Here is a 19,854-nt window from a genome sequence, read left to right as displayed (position 1 = left end):
CCAGCATCTGCAGTTCCCATTATCTCAGAACAGAGCAGTAATAGTTTTAAAACACACAAAATGGAAGAAAGAAGGATAACAATCAGAAGGTGAGATAACCAGGTGTAGAGCTGGACAGCAGGCCAGGCAGCATCAGAGGAGCAGGAAGGCTGACGTTTCGGACCTAGACCCTTCTTCAGAATCAGAAGTTGTGCTTTAGGCAATATAAGTAAAAGGGAAAACTAAATGATGTGATGTAATTAAACCAAGAAAGAAAATTGAGAAACATGCCAAGAAAACACTACAGCAGAAACACAAGCTGAGGAATGTGCGGTCTATTAAGTGCCTTTATATAAATGCATGACGGATTAAGGAACATATTGAATGAACTGCAGGTACAAATTCAACTTGAAGTGTTTCACCTGGTAGGCATTCCTGAAACAGCTGCAAAACAGTTGCGCAGGAGTTACTTTCATCATTAAAGATGATACCACTTCAATTGTAAATAGATAAAATGAGAGGCCAGTGGTCAGTAGAGATTTTATCCAAAGTATTAAGAAAAACAAAAGAATTTCAGACAACATTCGAAGTTATGCATAAATCCCCTCTGAAGTGATAGATTTTCTATGTGCAGATATGGAAAAGAATCGAGCTCAATATAGAGTTTGGAAGGGAGAAATCATAGAATCATAAAACCCCTATGGTGCAGAAGGAGGCCATTCAGCTCATCAGGTCTGCACAATCCTCCGGACAGCATCCCATTCAGTACCAGCCCCCTACCTTATCCCGCAATCCCACATTTACCATGGCTAATCAGCCTAGCCAAGACAACCCTGAACACTACAGACAAATATAGCATGGCCAATCCACCTACCCTGCACATCTTTGGACTGTGGGAGGAAACCCATGCAAACATGGGGAGAACATGCAAACTCCACACAGACAGCCAGCTAAGGCTAGAATCAAACCCAGGTTCTTAGCACTGCGAGGCAGCAGTGCAAACTATTAAAATGTAAAACAGCTACTAAAATTATATACTTAGTATGGCTAGTTGAGGCAAAGACTGTCTGCAGTAAATTAGCCAAACCAGTTGAAAAATCAGCGGACGATATTCAGAAAAAAAATTAAATGCAATATGGAACAAGTTTATAACCCTAATAAGAAGGGCTCTACTTCTTAGATAAATTACTTATAAGGTATTAGACAAGAAGGTAAAGAAGAAACATATAAAAATACAAAGCATATACAAAAATGCAAGACAGATTTAAAGATCAGCAAAGAGTACCAAAACAATTGGCAAAAGCTACAAAAAAAGAAAAAAAATGAAAAAAGCATATACGAAAAAGTTGGATAATTACATTTTCAAAAAATGTGTGTTCAGGAGCAGAGTGAGCTTCATTAAACAGGACAACAGTACAGCATCTATGAAAATTAGGAAATGGCAAACACATTGAATAAATATGCCAATACTTATAGTGAAGAAAAGAGGTCAGCATGCCAGACATCCCAAGGAATCAATTATTTAATTAGATTTGCAGTCACTAAATTTAAAGTAAAATAACAGTAAAGGAAGAAATTAATGGTACCGAAAGGTCACAAATCTCCTGGACCAGATGGTTTGTACCCAGGATTTTGAAGGAACAGGTCATAATATGGAAAATGCTGTAATAATGATCTCAGTTGCATGCTCCTCCTATAGAATGTGGGAGGTAAACGTCACCACTAGTGTCCCCAATGATTTCATCTGTGGGAATTGCACCCAACTCCAGCCCCTCGGAAACTACATTAGGGAACTGGGGCCGGAGCTGGAGCTGGATGAACGTCGGAACATTCGGGAGGCTGAGGGGGTAATTCAGAGGAGTTACAGGGAGGTAGTCACACCTCAGGTACAGGAAAAAGGTAGATGGGTTACAGTCAGGGGACAGAAAGGGAACAGGCAGACAGTGCAGGGATCCCCTACGGCCATTCCCCTCAATAACAAGTACACCATTTTGGATACTGTTGGGGGGTGGGGGGGGGGAGACTTACCAGGGGTAAGCCATGGGGTACAGGTCCCTGGCACACAGTCTGTCCCTGTTGCTCAGAAGGGAAGGTGGGAGAGGAGGAGAGCATTTGTCATTGGGGACTCTATGATTAGGGGTACAGATAGGAGATTCTGTGGGAACGAGAGAGGCTCACGGTTGGTGTGTTGCCTCCCATGTGCCACGGTCCATGATGTCTCGGATCGTGTTTTCGGGATCCTTAAGGGGGAGGGGGAGCAGCCCCAAGTCGTGGTCCACATGGGCACCAACAACATAGGTAGGAAAAGAGATGGGGATGTAAAGCAGAAATCCAAGGAGCTAGGATGGAAGCTTAGAGCTAGAGAAAACAGAGTTGTTATCTCTGGTTTGTTACCTGTGCCATGTGCTAGTGAAGCAAGGAATAGGGAGAGCGAAGAGTTGAACACATGGCTACAGGGATGGTGCAGGAGGGAGGGATTCAGGTACCTGGATAATTGGGGTTCATTTTGGGGTAGATGGGGCCTCTACAAACGGGATGGTCTACACCTGAACCAGAGGGGCACCAATATCCTGGAGGGGGATATTTGCTAATGTTCTTTGGGAGGATTTAAACTAATTCAGCAGGGGGATGGGAACCTGAATTGTAGCTCCAGTGTACAGGAGGTTGAGAGTAGTGAGGTCATGAATAAGGTTTCAAGGTCACAGGAGGGTACCGGCAGGCAGGAAGGTGGTTTGAAGTGTGTCTACTTCAACGCCAGGAGCATCCCGAATAAGGTGGGTGAACTTGCAGCATGGGTTGGTACCTGGGACTTTGATGTTGTGGCTATTTCAGAGACATGGATACGGCAGGGCCAGGAATGGTTGTTGCAGGTTCTGAGGTTTAAATGTTTCAGTATGATCAGGGAAGGTGGTAAAAGACGGGGAGGTGTGGCATTGTTAGTAAAGGACAGTATTACGGTGGCAGAAAGGATGTTTGATGAGGACTTGTCTACTGAGGTAGTATGGGCTGAGATTAGAAACAGGAAAGGAGAGGTCACCCTGTTGGGAGTTTTCTATAGGCTTCTGAAAAGTTACAGAAATACAGAGGAAAGGATTGCAAAGATGATTCTGGAAAGGAGGAGTGAAAGTGACAGGGTAGTTGCTATGAGGGACTTTAACTTTCTAAATATTGACTGAAAATGCTATAGTTCAAATACTTTAGATGGGTCAGTTTTTGTCCAATGTGTGCAGGAGGGTTTCCTGACACATTTATGTAGATAGGCCAACAAGAGGTGAGGCCACATTGGATTTGGTACTGGGTAATGAAACAGGCCAGGTGTTAGATTTGGAGGTAGGTGGACACTTTGGTGTTAGTGACCACAATTCAGTTACTTTTACTTTAGTGATGGAAAGGGATAGGTATATACTGTAGGGCAAGAGTTGTAGCTGGGGGAAAGCCAATTATGAGGCCATTAGGTAAGATTTAGGACGCTTAGGATGGGGAAGGAAACTGCTGGGGCTGGGCACAATTGAAATGTAGAACTTGTTCAAAGAACAGCTAATGCATGTCCTTGATAAGTATGAACCTGTCAGGCAAGGAGGAAGTGGTCAAGCGAGAGAACTGTGGTTTACTAAAGAAGTTGAATCTCTTGTCAAGTGGAAGAAGGAGGCTTATGTAAAGATGAGGCGAGAGGGCTCAGTTAAGGCGCTTGAGAGTTACACGTTAGCCAAGAAGGACCTAAACAGACTTAAGAAGAGCCAGGAGGGGATGCAAGAAGTCTTTGGCAGGTAGGATCAAGGAAAAGCCTAAAACTTTCTATAGGTATGTTAGGAATAAAAGAATGACTAGACTAAGATTAGGGCCAGTCAAGGACAGTCGTGGGAAGTTGTGCAGGGAGTCCAAAGAGATAACAGAAGCACTAAATGAATATTTTTCGTCAGTATTCACACAGGAAAAAGACAATGTTGCCAAGGAGACTACTGAGACACAGGCTATTAGACTATAAAATGTGAGGCTGGATGAACACAGCAGGCCAAGCAGCATCTCAGGAGCACAAAAGCTGACGTTTCGGGCCTAGAACCTTCATCAGAGAGGGGGATGGGGTGAGGGTTCTGGAATAAATAGGGAGCGAGGGGGAGGCGGACCGAAGATGGAGAGTAAAGAAGATAGGTGGAGAGAGTATAGGTGGGGAGGTAGGGAGGGGATAGGTCAGTCCAGGGAAGACGGACAGGTCAAGGAGGTGGGATGAGGTTAGTAGGTAGGAGATGGGGGTGCGGCTTGGGGTGGGAGGAAGGGATGGGTGAGAGGAAGAACAGGTTAGGGAGGCAGAGACAGGTTGGACTGGTTTTGGGATGCAGTGGGTGGAGGGGAAGAGCTGGGCTGGTTGTGTGGTGCAGTGGGGGGAGGGGACGAACTGGGCTGGTTTAGGGATGCGGTGGGGGAAGGGGAGATTTTGAAGCTGGTGAAGTCCACATTGATACCATTAGGCTGCAGGGTTCCCAAGCGGAATATGAGTTGCTGTTCCTGCAACCTTCGGGTGGCATCATTGTGGCACTGCAGGAGGCCCATGATGGACATGTCATCTAAAGAATGGGAGGGGGGAGTGGAAATGGTTTGCGACTGGGAGGTGCAGTTGTTTGTTGCGAACCGAGCGGAGGTGTTCTGCAAAGCAGTCCCCAAGCCTCCGTTTGGTTTCCCCAATGTAGAGAAAACCACACCGGGTACAGTGGATGCAGTATACCACATTGGCAGATGTGCAGGTGAACATCTGCTTAATGTGGAATGTCATCTTGGGGCCTGGGATAGGGGTGAGGGAGGAAGTGTGGGGGCAAGTGTAGCATCTCCTGCGGTTGCAGGGGAAGGTGCCGGGTGTGGTGGGGTTGGAGGGCAGTGTGGAGCAACAAGGGAGTCACGGAGAGAGTGGTCTCTCCGGAAAGCAGACAGGGGTGGGGATGGAAAATTGTCTTGTGTGGTGGGGTCGGATTGTGGATGGCGGAAGTGTCGGAGGATGATGCGTTGTATCCGGAGGTTGGTGGGGTGGTGTGTGAGAACGAGGGGGATCCTCTTTGGGCGGTTGTGGCGGGGGCGGGGTGTGAAGGATGTGTTGCGGGAAATACGGGAGACGCGGTCAAGGGCGTTCTCGATCACTGTGGGGGGAAAGTTGCGGTCCTTGAAGAACTTGGACATCTGGGATGTGCGGGAGTGGAATGTCTAGACGGGATCGAGGTTCATAAGGAGCGGGTGTTAGCAATTCTGGAAAGTGTGAAAATAGATAAGTCCCCTGGGCCGGATTAGATTTATCCTAGGGTTCGCTGGGAAGCTAGGGAGGAGATTGCAGAGCCTTTGGCTTTGATCTTTATATCGTCATTGTCTACAGGAATAGTGCCAGAAGACTGAAGGATAGTGAATGTTCAAGAAAGGGAGTAGAGACAACTCTGGCAATTATAGACCAGTGAGCCTTACTTCGGTTGTGGGTAAAGTGTTGGAGAGGAGTATAAGAGATAGGATTTATAATCATCTAGGAAGGAATAATTTGATTAGGGATAGTCACAGTTTTGTGAAGGGTACATCATGCCTCTCAAATCTTATTGAGTTCTTTGAGAAGGTGACCAAACAGGTGGATGAGGGTAAAGCAGTTGATGTGGTGAATACGGATTTCAGTAAAGTGTTTGATAAGGTTCCCCATGGTAGGCTATTGCAGAAAACATGGAGGCATGGAATTGAGGGTGATTTAGTGGCCTGGATCAGAAATTAGCTAGTTGGAAGAAGGCAGAGGGTGGTGGTTGATGGGAAATGTTCGTCCTGGAGTTCAGTTACTCGTGGTGTACCACAAGGATCTGTTTTGGGGCCACTGCTGTTTGTCATTTTTATAAATGATCTGGAAGAGGGCATAGAAGGATGGGTTAGTAAATTTGCAGATGACACTAAAGTCAGTGGAGTTGTGGAGCGTGCAGAAAGATGTTGCGGGTTACAGAGGGACATAGATAAGCTGCAGAGCTGGGCTGAGATGTACCAAATGGAGTTTAATGTGGAAAAGTGAGAGGTGATTCACTTTGGGAGAAGTAACAGGAATACAGAGTACTGGGCTAACGATAAGATTCTTGGGAGTGTGGATGAGCAGAGAGGTCTCAGTGTCCATGTCCACATATCCCTGAAAGTTGCCACCAAGGTTGATAGGGTTGTTCAGAAGGTGTGCAGTGTGTTAGGTTTTATTGGTTGTGGGATTGATTTTCAGAGCCATGAGGTCATGTTGCAGCTATACAAAACTTTGGTGCGGCTGCACTTGGAGTATTGCATACAGTTCTGGTCACCGCGTTAGAGGAAGGATGTGGAAGCATTGGAAAGGGTGCAGAGGAGATTTGCCAGATGTTGCCTGGTATGGAGGCAAGGGCTTATGAGGGAAGGCTGAAGGACTTGAGGCTGTTTTCATTAGAGAGGAGGAGGTTAAGAGGTGACGTAATAGAGATATACAAGATGATCAGAGGATTAGATAGGGTGGACAGTGAAAGCCTTTTTCCTCAGATGGTGATGGCTAGCATGAGGGAACATCACTTTAAATTGAGGGGTGATAGATAAAAGACAGATGTCAGAGGTAGGTTCTTTACTCAGAGAAGTAAGGGCGTGGAATGCCCTGCCTGCAACAGTAGTATACTCGCCAACTTTACGGGCATTTGAACGGTCATTGGATAAACATATGGAATAGTGTAGGTTAGATGGGCTTCAGTTTGGTTTAACAGGTCGGCACAACATTGAGGGCTGAAGCGCCTGTACTGCGCTGTGATGTTCCGTTATATAGTTCTGGACTGCATCTCTTGCATTTCCTGCACTTCTGCCCTCAAATCCCCTCCCCCCAACAACAAAAATAAAGACAGAATCCTCCTGGTCCTCACATACCACCCCACCAACCTCTGCATCCAACGTATAATCTTCCGCCACTTCCACTACGTACAATCCAACTCCACGATCAAATTTAGATATTGCTCTCTCCGTCATGTAGAAATCACCACAAATCCGTCATCCGCTCCACACTTCTCACTTACACCACCACACCAAGCACCCTTCCCTGTAACCACAGGAAGTAATACACATGCCCCTACACCTTCCCTCTCACCACCACCCACGGCCCAAAGCAAACATTTCATATCCGACAGAGTCTCACCCGTACATCCTCCAACTTGGTCTATTATATCCATTGCTCCCAATGTGGCCTCCTCTACATCGAGAACAAGCATGGAATTGGGGAACATTTTGTGAAGCATCTGCACCCTGTACACAAAAAATGACAACATCTTCCAGTCGCCAACCATTTTAACTCCTCATCTCCCACTTCTACAGGAACATGTCCATCCTGGGCCTCCTCCAGTGCCACAATGACACCACACGCAAACTGGAGGAGCAGCACCTCATATTCCACCTCAGGAGCCGACAGCCCAATGGCCTTAACATGGAATTCACCAGCTTTAAAATCTCCCACCCCTGGCCTCATCCCACGTCCAACCCTCCCGCTCATCCCTAGATCATTGACCTGACACAACCTGTCCATCTTCTTCCCCACCTATCTATCCGACCCTTCCCACCAACAAATCCCCACTATGCCCTATCTACATCCAACCTACCACCATTCCACCGCCACTTATCCTTCCTCCCACCACGTTGATCCAACACAACCTGCCCATCTTCTCTCCCACCTATCCACCCCACCCATCCCACTGACTAATCCTCACCACTTCCCACCTGCATTCATCTATCACCATCCCACCTACCTTCCCCAGCTCCACCCCTCCTCTCTATTTACTTCCCAGCTCCCTGCTATGTTGTCTCTGACTCCAGCATCTGCAGTTCTTGATTTTTCTTCTGTAGTTCTCGTAGTTTAGCAAACATTCCTTTCAATTGGAGAATTGTGTTCATTGTTTAGGAAGGAATTGAGGGGAAAGCTAGAAAATTACAAACTGGCCTGACAATCGTATAAGAAATTACTGGAGTTTATAATAAAGGATTGAAAAGGTGAACTCCTTGAAAATTTCCAGCTGATCAGAGAGAATTAACATGGATTGTAAAGGATTATGAGTCTGATTTTTTTTTCCTGACAATTCAGCACGATGAAAGAACTGTCAAAATGAAAGTAGAGCTCCATGTTTTAAAGGAGCCCAGATCAGAATCTTTTGACAAAATGCACATCTCTTTGCTTTGGTAAAAGAAAGGGATGGAGTGAAAATTCCCACGAGATTGTCACAGCTTGAAAAATCTGGGCCAATGCAGCAAAGATGCAAAAATTGAAGAGTTGGGAAGCAACATCACTGGTTACACCAAAGGCATCAAATAACTCACCATAGGTACAAACATCCTAACCATGATAATGTACACTGTATGCAGGATTTTGACATACTGGTTTGGTCATCTAGCTTGAACAGCAAATACCAAACAGCAGGTGGCTCACTGACAAAATCTTAAATTAGGTACATAACCAACGCTTAAACATCCTGATATCGCTCTCTGTGCTTTGTCATTGCTGTACCATATTACTTATCCCTAATTTAGCCCTACACCACTCTGATTCCAGGAGGACATCATCTATAAGTTTCTCTTGTGTTTGGTTTCTTGGAAATCAAGGCAATTGGTGCAACTGATACGAGGTGAAAAAAAGAGACTTCTAACAGTCAAATACAGCTGTCACTCATTCACATTTGATAGTGAAAAATCATCCACCCAAGGAAACACTTAATGCTTTCAAATTTCAAGTGCAATTCTTTTACAAAATTAAAAACTTCCATTAGATCCCCACATCAAAGACAGCTAATCCTTTAATAGTACTTTGAATGTGTGGTTATAGTTTTAGGATAAGGGGTAGCAGATGTAAAACAGAGATGAGGAGAAATTACTCCGCTCAAAGTGTTGTGAACCTGTAGAATTTCCAAACCCAAGACTTCAGCGGATGCCAGAACATTGAGTAAATATAAGCAGATAGACAGATTTTTAAATAGTAAGAGGTTGAGGGGTTAATGGAGTGTGGGCAGAAGCTGAAAGATCAGCCATGATTTATTAAATGGCAGAGCAGACTCAAGGGTTTGAACTGCCTGCTCCTGCTCCTAGTTCTTATGTTCTTAACTTTGAACTTCCAAGCAAACTGTGAACTCAGTCTCCTAGAGATAGCAGTAACTTTTGAAAATAAGCCAAACGAACACTCAGTGACACAATAATAGCTCTTGGGGAAATGTCAATGAAGAACTCTCCCAAAGCTGTTCCACCAGAAGCAGATAACAAAGTGTGAAGCTGGATGAAGACAGCAGGCCAAGCAGCATCTCAGGAGCACAAAAGCTGACGTTTCGGGCCTAGACCCTTCATCAGAGAGGGGGATGGGGAGAGGGTTCTGGAATAAATACGGAGAGAGGGGTAGGCGGACCAAAGATGGGAGAGAAAAGAAGATAGGTGAAGAGGAGAGTATAGTTGGGGAGGTAGGGAGGGGAAGAGGTCAGTCCAGGGAAGACGGACAGGTCAAGGAGTGGGATGAGGTTAGTAGGTAGGAAATGGAGGTGCGGCTTGAGGTGGGAGGAAGGGATGGGTGAGAGGAAGAACAGGTTAGGGAGGCGGAGACAGGCTGGGCTGGTTTTGGGATGCAGTGGGGGGAGGGGATGGAGCTGGGCTGGTTGTGTGATGCAGTATTGTTTCCAACCTATACTATTTGAGCTGAAAATCAATGTTTTTCTTAATCCATGTTGGAATGAATAAGGTTGCAGCCGTATTCTAGCTGTCAGTGGGACTCTTGTAAATGTTTATAATTTTTTTTACTGCCATTGACAGTTTCAGCAAGTTCACATTTAAACAGAATGTATTTAAAATGGGTCATTCAAGGGTATATACCCAACTCTCAATTCACGATTGCCACACTGCTCGTTAAGGTCTTCAGCGCAGTCAAAAAGGGGTCTATTTGAACTCAGCATCAAATTCAGATGGCCCTACTGACTACAAGATTCCTGCCAGTCCGACTGACCAACTCTCCTCACCCGCATACCTCTGCTGGCAAAAATGGGATTCGTCAGAAATAACTGCAGCAAATCTGCATTTGGGTGCTGCGCAGCATTTTTAAATATCCAGGGAGTCCTGCCCACTCCATGAAAATCTGGTCCCTTTAACCCTGCCGCCTGATCGGAGTATTGCTCACAGCTTCTGATTTTATTTCACATTTCCAACAGACGCAACATGTTGCATCAACGTAAAACGAAATACAGTTCACGCAGATTATAAATATTTACAAGAGGCCCCACTGACAGCTGGAATACGGCTGCAACCTTATTCATTCCAACATGGTTTAAGAAAAGCGTTAAAAATCCGAAAGGTGAAAACCTTCTGTGTAAGTAATTATGAAGAAAACTCAATGGCAAACAGAAGTGCCACACGTCACTGTGGTTTGTATCTTTAGACATGGTACAGTTAAAGCGGAAGGTGAGAAAGTCCAAAGTGTCTTTATTCTGGGAAATAACAATGTCACAGTTTCTGCAAATCAATACATAAGCTTCACAGCGCTAATTTCAGAACTGCAGATCCATCTTCACATGGATCATCCAAAATGATGCTTTCGCAACTCTGACTTCATCTTTGAATCAACTTTTAAAGATGTAAATAGATCTTTAAAACATGCATCTTAGGTCGAAACTGCTCTGAATACTCTTGGATCTCGTAAAACCTACCGTTTTCCGAAGTTTTGGGAGGCAGTTGCTTCACGAGGTTTTGAACTTTGTCCCATTGACATTCTCCTCTGCATTTTTCTATTTCTGCTTCTAATTTGTACTGTGAAAATGACATCCTGGAAGCCATTGCAGTTTATGGCACTTTTTTAAAAAAAGGAACTGCAGCCAAAATACCACACAAATAGCCACTGCGCCTGCGTGCTAACACAGAGCACGCTGGGAGTTGTAGTTTTCCACCAGCTTTAAAGTAACAGACTGAAGGCAAAGTTTGAGACATGTCCCAAAGTTTTCTCTTAAGAAAAAAGGAAAGTACTGACAAAACATCCGTAAAACAGACCAGTTTCTTTAACCCTCTTACTATGCAAATGTTAAATCTCCTATGATTCACAAGTTATCTGCCATCAAGTTAAAATTATTTAGTTTTCCAAATACAAATGCTAGTAATCGAGTGATGGAGTCAAACAGCACAGAAACAGTCCCTTCAGTCCAACCGTAACATAATCCCAAACTGAACTAGTTCCATCTCCCTGCTCCTGGCCCATATCCCTCCAAACCTTTTTTATTCATACATGCACCTAAATGTCTTTTAAACATTGTATTTGTACCCGCATCCACCACTTCCTCAGGAAGTTCATTCCACAAGAGAACCACCCTCTTTTTTAAAAAATTGTCTCATGTCTTTTTAAAATCTCTCTCCTCCCACCTTAAAAATGTGACCCCTAGTCTTGAAATTCCCCATCTTAGGGATAGACAGCTACCATCAACTCTAACTATACCTCTTACTATTTTATAAACTTCTATCAGGTCATCTCTCAACCTCCTACACGCCAGTGAAAAAAGTCCTAGGCTAGCCAGCCTTTCCTTATTACTGAAATCTTCCACACCCAGCAACATCTTGGTAATTCTCTTCTGAACCCTCTACAGTTTGATAATATCCTTCCTATAACTGGGCAACCAGAATTGGTCATTGTATTCCAGAAGAGGCCTCACCAACATTCAGTACAACCTCAACGTAATGTCCTAATTCTTATACCCAAAGGACTGAGTAGTGAAGGCAAGCATGACAAACACCTTCTTAACCATCTTGTCTGTACATGATACACATAAATATAGTTAAATATAAAACTGCTTGGTTGAGATATATGTTGTGAATGTAATATTGTGAAATATCATTATCAGAAATACATTTTGTATTCATGGTAATTAGAGACTGAAATCGTGCCTCATCAAAGCAAACTCAGTTTTATTAATCTTGAAACTATTGGATAAACGGTGTCACTTTTCATAAATGTTTGTCGTTTTTTTAATTCACTTGTGGGATGTGGGTGTTACTGGCTGGGGTATGATTTATTGCCCATCTAAGGCTGCCTTAGCAAAGATGGTGGTGAGCCGCCTTCTTGAACCACTGCTGTCCATAGCCTGTAGGTGGAGTAATGATTTTAATGATTTTATTTAAGAAATCCCATCACCTGTTTCATGTTGTTTTTCATGAGCTGAGGAGACATACACCACCATAGTTTGTTTTGTGCTCAAACTTGGACAACAATGAGAAACATAACAATTGTATGTTGATCAGATCTGGGTGCCGCGATGGATTTGTGGAGTGATGAGGAAGGACAAGATCAGAAACCAGCACCTTGAGGAGTAAGTGAAGATTGTGGAAGCATTGAAGGAAATAGCCAAGGAGAAGTTGAAATGGCATGATTATACGTTGTGGAAAGAAGGAGGGCTTGTAGTGGTGCTATCAGGCCAGGCGGCATCAGAGGAGCTGGAAAGATTGGACTGGAAAGAAGAGTCATCCCTAAGACCAAACATAAGTATTCAGTGGTGAAAGACAAACACAGTGGGATTAGAAAAGAAAAAAGAATATTTGAGCAGAAGTTATGAAGAAGAGTAATCAACCAGTATTATGGTGACATTGAATGAAGAAGCGAATAAAAAAGTACATGAATATGGAATCAAAAGCAAACCCCTGATTTAGACAGGAAATTGTATGGACAGCAGGAGATATACACCAGGGACGAATGAGTCCAAATCGGAAGGATATGACTCGTAGCACTCCAGTAATGTCTATCATAGTGCCAGCTTTTCACTGTATTCATAAATAGCCTGTTTGGAGGAATCGAAAACATTTACATAGGTTTTTTGACAGCATTAATTTACTGTCAATGACAGCAGGAGGATGCAGAAGAACACTGATGGCTGAAGTGAATGGGCAGGATTTTAATATTGAAAGGTCACCCTCTTTAACTAAGCAGAATAAATTTGAGTACTTTCTAATGCTAAAAAGCTAGAAGCTGTATGAGCACAGAAATGTAGTTATTCAAATTCAATAATTGCAAAAAGCAGGCACAAACAGTTATTTAAAAGACTGCCAAGCTTTGGTTAGCCTTCATGTGGAGTGCAGCATTTATAAGATTATCTGAAAGTTGGCAAGGTTTGCATCAAAAAGAAAATGTACGGCATAATACTGTGGTGCTGATGTGAACACACAGTTGTGATTGACTGCATGTCTATTTGTTACATATGAAGTACCTAACATGCAGAAGTGCATGGTGATGCTACACAGGTATATGAGTCTCTGACATGCTCAGCTACTTGACAAGCAGTGTAACATACAATGGGTAATGTGACCTGTAGAGTAAGAAAACATTTTTACATCATCAGGGCACATAGTCTGCAGATAAATTGAAGACAATCAAAATAGTAATTGATATGTTAGTGCTCCGTGCAAAACCAGAAAGTATATACTAGGTAGTCAAATAGCAAATCTCAACAGGAACACTTTATTGACAGCGCACACACCTCCATGGCCAGTTCTAGACGGGACCAAAGCTCCATCCCGTCTGACTCACCTAACCAAACTCTCTTAAACGAGAGTTTAATGAGAACTGCAGATGCTGGAGAATCTAAGATAACAAAGTGTGAAGCTGGATGAACACAGCAGGCAAGCAGCATCTCAGTTGGAGCAATTGAACGGTAGGGCAAAATAATCATAATTAATAACAATAAATAAAAACAACCCACAAGATGGACATCGAAAAATGAGAGCTGGAGAATCTTTTAAGTCCTTCTGTACTTCAATTATATGCATTCATATGCTAATAATCTCGAAGTTAATAGCTGTCATGCAAAAGGTTGAGTGAGGTGAGTGGCAGAAGAGGGCCAGATACATCCATTGTAATCAAGTATTGCTAGTGGCACAAGCATGTTAAGAAATGATCATTTAGGATGAAATTAGAAAAACATGTTTGCAAAAGTATAAAAACAAAGTTGCTTGAAAACCTCAACAGATCTGGCAGCATCTATGAAGTTAAAAACAGAGTTAATGTTTCGGGTCTGGTGGTCATTCCTGAGATTGTAAGATAATAAAATGTGAAGCTGGATGAACACAGCAGGCCAAGCAGCATCTCAGGAGCACAAAAGCTGACGTTTCGGGCCTAGACCCTTCATCAGAGAGCCTCTCTGATGAAGGGTCTAGGCCCGAAACGTCAGCTTTTGTGCTCCAGAGATGCTGCTTGGGCTGCAGTGTTCATCCAGCCTCACACTTTATTATCTTGGATTCTCCAGCATCTGCAGTTCCCATTATCGCTATTCCTGAGACTGTTCCTGATTTACAGCATCCGCAGTTCTTTTGATTTTTATCATGTTTGTAAAAGTGCTTGGGTTCATAGGAAATCAGTTATGAGACTTCAGTAAAGTATTTCCTTCACAAAAGAGGACTGAGAGAATTAGAACCTTTAATACGTGATATTTTTCAGAATAACAGTAGAATTCCGTGGAATAGTAACGGTGGGCATGGATTAAAGCCGCTTTGGCAGATATTGTTTATGTTTGTCTCTTTAAAAAAACATATTAAGCAATCTTTAGAAATGCTGCCGTTTCCTGATTCAGAGTTCCATGTTCATATTTCTAAGTCAATGGGGCAGCATTTTGTACCATTTTATCAATACAAATGTAAGGTAAGAGCTAACTAATGATCATCAGCATGAAATAGATTAACAGGTGACCTCAAGCTGAAGTTGGTGGCGAGGGGAAATAAGAGAGAGGTGCCTGCTCTGATATCTTGGGTTCCTGCTCTATGTTCATTGCCCAGAGCAATGTGATTCACATAGATGATTAAACAAATGATTAACATAAGGTAAACTACCAGCCCATGGAAATAAAGTATATTAACAGGTGTTATGTTCCAGGATGTTGACCTAGTGACAACAAAGAATTCACAATATATTTCTATGTCAGGATGATAAACAGCTTAGAGACGAACTTGCAGGTGGTGGTGGTACCTTTTATTTACTGCTGTTGTCCATCTGAATGGAAATGGTAGTGGAATTTTCTAAGGAACCTTGGTGAATAGGAACAGGAGTAGGCCATTCAACCTGTTGAGTCTGGCCCACAATTCAATATGATCATGGCTGATTTTTGGTTTTAGAGTGTGCTTTTGAAGAAGCCTTCATAAATTTCTGCAGTGCATCTTGCAGATTGAATATACTGCTGCTACTGAGCATCAGCGTGGGGGTAAATAAATTTTATGGATGAGGTACTAATCAAGTGGGCTGTTTGGCCTGGTTAGTGTCAACTTTCTTGAGCTGCACCTATCCAGGCAAGTATGGAGTACTCCATCACACTCCTGACATTTACAGACTTATCATGAATAGCTGTGGCCCAAGCACTGATACTTGTGGTAACCCAGCTGTCACTGCCTGCAACTCAGAAAAGGACGCATTTATTCACATTTATGTTTCCTGTCTATCAATCAATTCTCAATCTATACAATATCTGCCAAAGCGGCTTTAATCCATCCCCACTGTTACTATTCCACAGACCAATAGACCAATTACCCCCAATAACATGCTTTAATTTTGCTCATTAGGATTGCATGTCGGACTTTATCAAAGGCCTTTTGAAAATGCAAACATATTGCTTCTACTAGTTCTCCCTTTCTATTCTACAGTTACATCCTCAAAATACACCAATAGATTTGCTAAACATGATTTGCCCTTCGTAAACCCATGCTGGCTCTGTCCAAGATAACAAAGTGCGGAGCTGGACGAACACAGCAGGCCAAGCCAACCCAAAACATCAAACTTTCCCGCTCCTCTGATGCTGCTTGGCCTGCTGTGTTCATCCAGCTTCACACTGTGTTATCTCATTTTATGAATGTGTCTGGTTATCTCCAAAGGATTGTTAGTGTAGCTATTAACAATCCCAAGATTGTTCAGCAAATGTTCCCCATCATGGAATTACAACTAACAATTAAGGGTTTGTTTTGAGTTTTGCATACAGAGGCTGTTTGAGCAATACGCAGAGTGAGAATAGATTCAAACAATCTGTGGTTGCAAACGCAAATGTTTCCCAGTGAATGCAATTTTGTGGTTGAGCAATACTTGATGCACAATCCTGAATGTCTTGATAGGTACACCAACAACTAATTTCAGATAAGTAGTCAAGCTTATTAAATGGCTCAAATGTGCATGCTAGAAATGGCATGTAATTCACAACCAGAAACCTGTCTGTCAGGGAATAAACTGTCCACTGCCATCCGCTACACAGCCACTGACTCCCACAGGTATCTTCACTACAACTCTTTCCACCCACATTCTGCAATGATTTCATTCCATTTTCCCAGTTCCTTTGCCTACAACATATCTGTTTGGAATGACGCCACCTTCCAAAGCCGCACTGCTGACATGGCTTCCTTGTTCCGTAACCATGGTTTCCCACTCACTTTGGTTGACAGGGCCCTCAACCGCATCTGACCTTTCACCTATGCATCCGCCCTTGCACCTCCCATCATTCGCAACAGCATGATCAGAACCTCTTGTTCTCAATTTTCATTCCACCAGCCTCTGCATTCAGAGGATCATTCTTCACCATTTCGGGCAACTCCAACAGAACGCTACCACCAAACACATCTTCCACTCACTCCTCCGTTTGCATTTTGCAGGGATCATTTCCTTTGGGACACCGTAGTCTGTTCCTTGACCACCAACACCAATTGCCTTCCATGTAACCACAGAAAGTGCAAAACCTGTTCCTTTACCTCCTCCCCACTCACCATCCAAGGGCTTAAATGTCTTTCTCGGTGAATGAGCACTTCACTTGTATCTCCTCCAATCTTGTGTATTATATTTGCTGCATCCAATGTAGCCCACTCTACATTGGAGAAACCAAACTCAGACTAGATGACCATTTTGCAGAATATCTCCAGTCAATGCGGAAGCATGACCCCAACCTTCCCGTAGCCAGTCATTTTAACGCAGCATCCTGCTCCCATGCCCAACTGTCTGTCTTCAGCATGCTGCAATGAATAGAATATAATAGAATATCCTTTACTGTCATGTGTAGTCCATTGTAGAAGTACAGTGAAAAGCTTTTACAGTGTCTGCCACTTATGGCACCAACTTAGGTACAAGTACGTAGGTGCAAATCTTGGATACAAAAGAGGAATAAAAAGTTGATGAAGGGTCTAGGCCCGAAACGTCAGCTTTTGTGCTCCTGAGATGCTGCTTGGCCTGCTGTGTTCATCCAGCCTCACATTTTATTATCTTGGAATTCTCCAGCATCTGCAGTTCCCATTATCTCTATAAAAAGTTGTTGTGTTACTTTACAAAGACAGGTTAAAAAATTTTTCAAGTAAATATTACATTGTGCAACTCAACACAGGACTGCTGCACGTGGTCTGACCACCTGCGCCAAATCCCAGTCCAACAGCCATCCCTTCTCCACTCTGAGCCTCCAGTCCACTCAATACTAGAACTCAGCTGCTCCAATGTAAGTTCCAGGAATGCCTCCCCCACGCTGGTCTCTGCCCAGGACTCGCAGCCCACACTTTTCCGGGGCAGGATTCTCGTGCGCTGCTCTGGGGACTTGCTGCTCCAGGGTTCACCTCACGGCTAAGGGGAAAGAAAAAAAAAGAAAAAGAACATGCAGAGCAGAGGAGCTTCGGCTGGATCATCTTACCCAGCGAATCACAATTAAATACTGAGTGAGCAACATCTCATTTTAAAACTAGGCACTTTACAACCTTCTGGCTCAATGTTGAGTTCATCACCTTCAAACTGTGAACCCATTCCTTCTCTTTCTTTTACCTTTACACTCTCTGTCACCTTCTCTCCTGTCCCCCCACGCCAGTGGGACTGTCTGTCCTTTTAAGTCTGACTGTTGGACACACCAGTGTTCTGTCATTCTCACTTTCCGATCAATTCATCTGAATTCGTCAACACGCTTTCTCCCCCAGCACTCCACATCTCTCTCCCCCACCCCCCGACATCACTATCGCATAAATGTTGTCCCTTCCAAACTTCACCAGCTCTGATGAAGAGTCATCTACGTTAGCTTGCTTCCTCTCCATGAGTGCTGCCTGATCTGCTGTGATCTCCAGAACTTTTTGGAGATTGTAGGCTATCGGTTTTTAATTTAGTGCAAATGATTTGGTGAACATCAAATCCCAGAATACACCGGCATGGAAGGTACGTTCGACGTCATCGAAGACGCACATCGTCACGTTGGGACGCCGCGCCTTCAAGCACCGTTTCCCCGGCAACGGGGCCTGGGCGGCGTGTGATTTGAGGGAGTCGGATTCTTGGGTTAAAGTGATGCCCCGGCCTAGGTGAAGATCGTTTGTGGCCGTCGCTGAGTTGTTGCCCTTGGCGAGGGAATGTTAGGGAGGCACAACCGTCACGGCCCCTATGGGGGATGTTGGATGCGGAGTGTTCAATAGGAGGAGGAACCTGAGCTCATTGCTTGATTGGGCGCCATAGACCTTCTCCATCCCAGTGCCTCTTCATTCCCATTCTCTTACATTCCTAACAATTACCTGGCCTCGGTTGTGGCCTGTCGTCATTAACAACACTCTGGAAAATTTTCCGACTAATCCGATGGCCTTCCCTCTTTATCCTCGAATAGTTCCTTGCTAATATCCCTCGTTACCGGTATCCTTCCGTATTTTTTCTGTTAATACCTTCTAAAATCTGAGCACTTATGGGGAGTAGATAGAGGTATCTTGAACTTCACTTCTTGAAATGTAAATTAAAGCAATGGACCAGCAATCATTGAATTGTGTTGAAATATAGTCACTAAATCAGAGCCAAAAGTAGATAAATAGGTGATGTTGTTTGGGGATTTTGGTTGTCTGCTAAAATGTTGGTCAATAAATCAAAAAACTGCTCTTTCAATGGCGTGTTGGCATTTTGCCGTCTATTCGGGCAGTCACGTTAAAACATCCTTCCTTGACTTTCTCTACTGAAATGTGAACAGTCCTAATTTTTTTTTAAACTGGATTATCTTGCCTTTGAATGAGTGTTTCTTAAAGTGGAAGCATTATATGCAGAGTCAAATGTTAGCCATTTTCTAAATAATGGTCAGAGCATTTTGCAAAGTAAATAGCCTCCAAAATATTTGAATAATAATAAGTATTGACAGTACAAGCAAATTTGTCATCATTTGAAACCACTGAAAAAACATACTCATCTTGGATAAGAAATTCATTTTCAAGAGTCTGTTAAATTAAGTTTTGGTAGCATAATTTTTTTCAATGATTGGTGCATTGAAATAATTTGCTTTAATTGTGCCAGAAGATAAAATGATTTGGTATGTCAATTTCTCTTGTTTTTTTAAATATTCTTGATGTCCTTTTCAACTACAGTGACACTCTCTGGGATATAGCTGTGGCTCAAGTTTCAAAGAAAAACGAGGAGAAGGAAAATGAAGAAGACCTGGAAGTCAAGGAAAGATCTGTATTCTTTTTGGGAAATAAAAGTGGGGTAAGTGGCTAGGATTACTTTCAAAAAAACTGTGTTTGTAATATGTCTTCAAACCTTCCCCCTCCAAAAAAAACTTGTAGAATTGCAGGAGTGAATTCTAATAGCATTAGTATGTAGCATTGCAGAAAATGCAAATCCCACTCTGCAGTTCTAATGAACGGCTGCTGAATGAAAACCATTTTTCCACAAATTGAAAGGAAAATTCAACGGGTCAGTTACTTACTGGAGACAGATTGATGGTTGCATCCATCCAAATCTCAGTCAGGGATGCTGCTTCATTTTCCATGTAACTTTGGTTTCAAAATGCTGTTTAGCAGTTTATTTTATTGCTGTTTTTAATCTGTTAATTTGCTTGGCCTAAGGTATAAATTGGCATTGATTTTATTTCTGAATTTTCTTCAAACATGGTGTTTTGTCCCCTGTTGAGGGCAGTCTTTACTGTTAAG

The 19,854-nt window shown here is 43.2% G+C and overlaps 2 protein-coding genes across 3 annotated transcripts in view; one reads left to right on the top strand and one right to left on the bottom strand.

Moving 5' to 3' along the window:
• LOC125455231 (tetratricopeptide repeat protein 7A-like) overlaps positions 1–10,771 on the bottom strand; it is a 314,850-nt gene extending 304,079 nt beyond the window's left edge. The window contains exon 1 of the mRNA XM_059648618.1: positions 10,644–10,771. Coding sequence (XP_059504601.1) covers positions 10,644–10,770 — 127 coding nt within the window. The 5' untranslated portion in view covers position 10,771. The remainder of the gene's footprint in view (positions 1–10,643) is intronic.
• Positions 10,772–18,150: 7,379 nt separating this feature from the next.
• The window catches only part of dync2li1 (dynein, cytoplasmic 2, light intermediate chain 1), a 37,419-nt gene continuing 35,715 nt past the window's right edge, over positions 18,151–19,854 (top strand). For both annotated transcript variants that reach the window (XM_048536134.2, XM_048536135.2), the window contains exons 1-2: positions 18,151–18,255; positions 19,291–19,408. In XM_048536134.2, coding sequence (XP_048392091.1) covers positions 18,242–18,255; positions 19,291–19,408 — 132 coding nt within the window. In that variant the 5' untranslated portion in view covers positions 18,151–18,241. The remainder of the gene's footprint in view (positions 18,256–19,290; positions 19,409–19,854) is intronic.

The sequence above is a fragment of the Stegostoma tigrinum genome, chromosome 9 (genome assembly GCF_030684315.1).
Source record: "Stegostoma tigrinum isolate sSteTig4 chromosome 9, sSteTig4.hap1, whole genome shotgun sequence".
NCBI classification, from domain to species: domain Eukaryota; kingdom Metazoa; phylum Chordata; class Chondrichthyes; order Orectolobiformes; family Stegostomatidae; genus Stegostoma; species Stegostoma tigrinum.
This window is presented reverse-complemented; position numbering and strand designations above follow the sequence as displayed.